General features: G+C 40.7%; 1 protein-coding gene across 1 annotated transcript in view; it reads right to left on the bottom strand.

The window, feature by feature from the left end:
- Positions 1 to 1,273: 1,273 nt before the first annotated feature.
- LOC118742939 (protein dimmed-like) overlaps positions 1,274 to 2,180 on the bottom strand; it is a 19,300-nt gene continuing 18,393 nt past the window's right edge. The window contains exon 5 of the mRNA XM_036475372.1: positions 1,274 to 2,064. Coding sequence (XP_036331265.1) covers positions 1,658 to 2,064 — 407 coding nt within the window. The 3' untranslated portion in view covers positions 1,274 to 1,657. The remainder of the gene's footprint in view (positions 2,065 to 2,180) is intronic.

The following is a 2,180-nucleotide window of genomic DNA, read 5'->3' on the forward strand; positions in this document are numbered from 1 at the left end:
CGGCGCTATCACTTATAGTTGTAGCACCTTTAAATAGCCGATACAATTTTACTTTCTCACCTGACTTTCGCGAGTAGGGGCATTCAACGCCCCTTGAAATTTAGCTATAAGTATACATATCCACAGAAACTAACAGGCGATCATCTGCACGATAGAGGGCGAGCTAAAAAGATGAAGAACTTCAAGGCGTTCCCACGACAGTCGGGTCTACGTAATAATAACAAGCACTTCAAGATTAGTTAAGCCAATTAAGGCTGAAAGTAGAGCACACTAGACGAAGAGGCGCTAATCTTAATGGCATCGAAAATTAGTTGACCAGAGGGAGCTACGAATAAGGCTTGTGATGCTGAGATGATAAGCAAATCCTCCAGCAACAGAGACACACCAGCCTATTAGTGGAACGATCGCATAACAGACCTGCGGCGGCAATGTAGCAGGGCGATGCGTAGATACCAAGGAGTCAAGGTACGATGGTCGCACAAGCATAAACATGCCATAAAGAACAGCAAGCTAAAGGGCTTACAGAGCCTGTGTAATAGCGAGGACCAAGTGTTGTCGGGATTGGCGTACACGGTGGTAACAAAAAAGCTGGAAACTTCAGTTCAGCCACAAATAACAATTACCTAAAAGGTAAAGCAAATCATCAATGGTCTCTTTTTTGACCGATATCAAATTTTACAAGTGAAAAAATCTCCCGAATTAGGTGCGATTTTCTGACATTATCGTAGTAGAAGTTATAGACGCGGCAGAGTATTTTATTGACCGAAAATCCCCACGCCCCGATTCCACCGAGTGCCGATTCTAACCGAGTGCTTAAACTTTTCTCGAAGGCGAGACCAGAAGGATTTATTCGTACGTTCAACGATTGCTTTGCGGAAAGTGTCTGCCCTGGCATATTAAAGCAACAGCGTTTAGCCCTCCTCCCCAAGGATGAAAAACCACTTGGAGATCCATCGACCTTAAATTTGGGTTTCCAGATCACTGTAGTGTTTTCCAGGCAGAGCTAGCTGTCATTAAAGAAGCAGTTGCTACCATTGGTAGCCCCAAGCAGCAATCAGGGCTCTGAGGACACTAACGATTAAAGGTAATTGGGAAATACCTGACCACTCTTGCTATCACGTCTGACTGTTGGATGAGTGATGAAAGCTAGTCCCACTAGGAAAAATTTAGAGCCAATCTAGTATTTATGCATGGACGGGGATTTTAATGATCCTAATGAAACCAAGTGAGAAAAATATAAACGATTAAATTTTTTCACTTTATTGAACGATGACATACCGTTTAGTTTAATTGTTTAGTTGTGTTCAAAGAGAGACCAAGTTTCGGCTTATTACTAATTAAAAATATATTTTCACTTAAATTTAATATACCACAGAATAATTTTTTTTTTTTTTAATAAATATGTTCCATTTTCTTATAACGATGACTTGTAAACTTTTTTGGTTTTAGTCTATAATTCCGACTTGGTGCTTTGTCATTATAGAGTTAAATTTTTGGTAAGTTGTGCTTTAATATAGTAGTTAATATGTATATATTATAGACCACTACACGCTTGACTAGCATCGTTTTCAGTACATTCCTTATATTCCACACAAACTCATTTAAAATTTTTGATAATTGCACTCTCTAAATTTCCATCCTCATCCTCCTCCTCTCTTTAGATGCCATTTTGATGGACCCCACTGCCGCCGCCGCCACCACTGCCTGTCGCTGATACTCTGCCGTTACAGTACCCCTCCGCAGTGTTGCTACCGCCGCCAGTGCTGCTGCCGCCTTCACCCATATTACTATAACCACTTGTGGACTCATCACTCTGATCGCTATGCGGATTATGATTATGAAACTGTTGAGTTGTTGTTATATGTTGCTGTTGTTGTTGTTGTTGTTGTTGTTGCAATGGTATCTGTCCCATTGATTGGACCGATACGCCATTGTGCGCATGGTGATGCTGATTATGTGTGGGTGTACGTGGATCTTCTGGTGTCCAAGTGCGTGCATAGAGTTTACTGCCCGGGTAGCGATCACCTTTGCGGTACCAAGAGAGTGAATGTGATATGCCGCCACCTAAAAGATTATAAAGATAATGAATAAAGTTTTGTTAATTTCGTATAAAATACAAACACATTTTTATTGTTAAGCTTAGTATCCAGCTCTTAAGAAAACGGTCAAGAAAAAATTGC

The sequence above is a fragment of the Rhagoletis pomonella genome, unplaced genomic scaffold (genome assembly GCF_013731165.1).
Source record: "Rhagoletis pomonella isolate Grant_MI unplaced genomic scaffold, Rhpom_1.0 Rhpom_scaffold_00001, whole genome shotgun sequence".
Lineage (NCBI taxonomy): Eukaryota > Metazoa > Arthropoda > Insecta > Diptera > Tephritidae > Rhagoletis > Rhagoletis pomonella.